Consider the following 1,458-nt stretch of genomic DNA (forward strand, 5'->3'; position numbering starts at 1 on the left):
TGCGGTCTCTCCAAAGGAATCACTCGTTACATGGCGGCCATGGCAGTAGCAGATCTAATGGTTTGCATGTTTAATGTAATTTTGCAAAACATCTTTAGGTATCATTTTCTAAATTCATGGTTGAGCTACACTTACGTGTGCCGTTTCAATGCTTTTATACAAGTATTCAGTATTCAACTCTCTGTCTTATTCACAGTATCATTCACGTTTGACCGCTTCATATCCATTTGTTGCCAGAAACTAAAATTGAAATATTGCAACGAAAGAACTGCCACTGTAGTTTTAACGATTGTGTGTATACTCAGCTTTTTGATGATTATTCCTGTTTATTTCCGTTATGAGCCCTACTCTATTATTGACGATATACCGTGGGGCTGCCGTACAGTATCAGGATATTATTCTTCACTGGCACGGGTAGCTTACAAATGGATTAGCAATCTCTCATCCCCAATTCTCCCATTCCCTTTGTTATTGCTGTTAAATTCTCTCACTGCCAGGCACATCTTAGTGGCCAGTAGATCTCGCAGAGCCCTGAAGAGCCGAAACAATGGGGAGAACAGCAGTGATCCCGAGATGAAGAACCGAAGAACATCCATCATTCTGCTCTTCGCTATCTCGGGGAGTTTTTTTGTGTTGTGGACGCCGATTACTGTAATAAACATCTGTATCGGTGTGACGGAGACACCTACTTTCAAAGGTTCAAACTCACTTTATTTGGCAATTAGAATCGCACTTCTGCTGATGTATTTGAGCTCCTGCACGAACACGTGCATTTATGCATTGACCCAGAGGAGATTCCGAGAGGAGATGAAGAATATGGTGAAATATCCGGTTACTCTCATTACTAAATTATTTAAATAATTAAATTTTAATTCCTCGTATTTTCCTGGTATCCAGGTTCGTTGTTGCTACTTGAAGTGTTCGGCTGAGGCCAAATATTGCACCCATTGGTTCTCAACCTTCCACAACACCAGTTGGCCATTTTCCTACCTCACAAGGTGATGGTAGTTACGCTGCTGTTCTAAAACTCGCAATACCGATATCAGAAAACAAACCACACCGAATTTTCCAAACATATTGCTGAAATAATGTTTTAACATAAACTTCACAACGTTTCACAATTGTTCATTTTTTGAGGTGAAAGCACAGCGAGCAATGGTGCCCACCGGTTCTCAATGATTTGCAGAAGATTCCCTTTGGCTGCTACTATGAAGATATCAGATACACAACGTGAAGATTCCATCTGGTCTGTACGTGTGAGGGCATCAGAAACTCATCGGGAATGCTTCTTTTGTATCCAGTCTTAAAGGATGTCAGTTTGGTTCCTGTGTGTAAGGGGTTGGAAGTTATGCTACAGCTATAGAAAGCCCTGGTTCGACCTCACCTGATATACTGTGTACAGCTCTGAGCACCGCACCTTAGGAAGGTGATATTGATCTTGGAGGGGGTGCAGCATAG

At 41.7% G+C, this 1,458-nt stretch overlaps 1 protein-coding gene across 1 annotated transcript; it reads left to right on the forward strand.

Annotated features, from left to right (window-relative positions):
- Positions 1–861, forward strand: LOC137305019 (C5a anaphylatoxin chemotactic receptor 1-like). Its single transcript, XM_067973787.1, has one exon. It carries the CDS (start codon positions 31–33, stop codon positions 859–861), a length of 831 nt encoding a protein of 276 aa, XP_067829888.1. The 5' UTR covers positions 1–30.
- Positions 862–1,458: the final 597 nt, after the last annotated feature.

The sequence above is a fragment of the Heptranchias perlo genome, chromosome 39 (assembly GCF_035084215.1).
Source record: "Heptranchias perlo isolate sHepPer1 chromosome 39, sHepPer1.hap1, whole genome shotgun sequence".
Taxonomy (NCBI): domain Eukaryota; kingdom Metazoa; phylum Chordata; class Chondrichthyes; order Hexanchiformes; family Hexanchidae; genus Heptranchias; species Heptranchias perlo.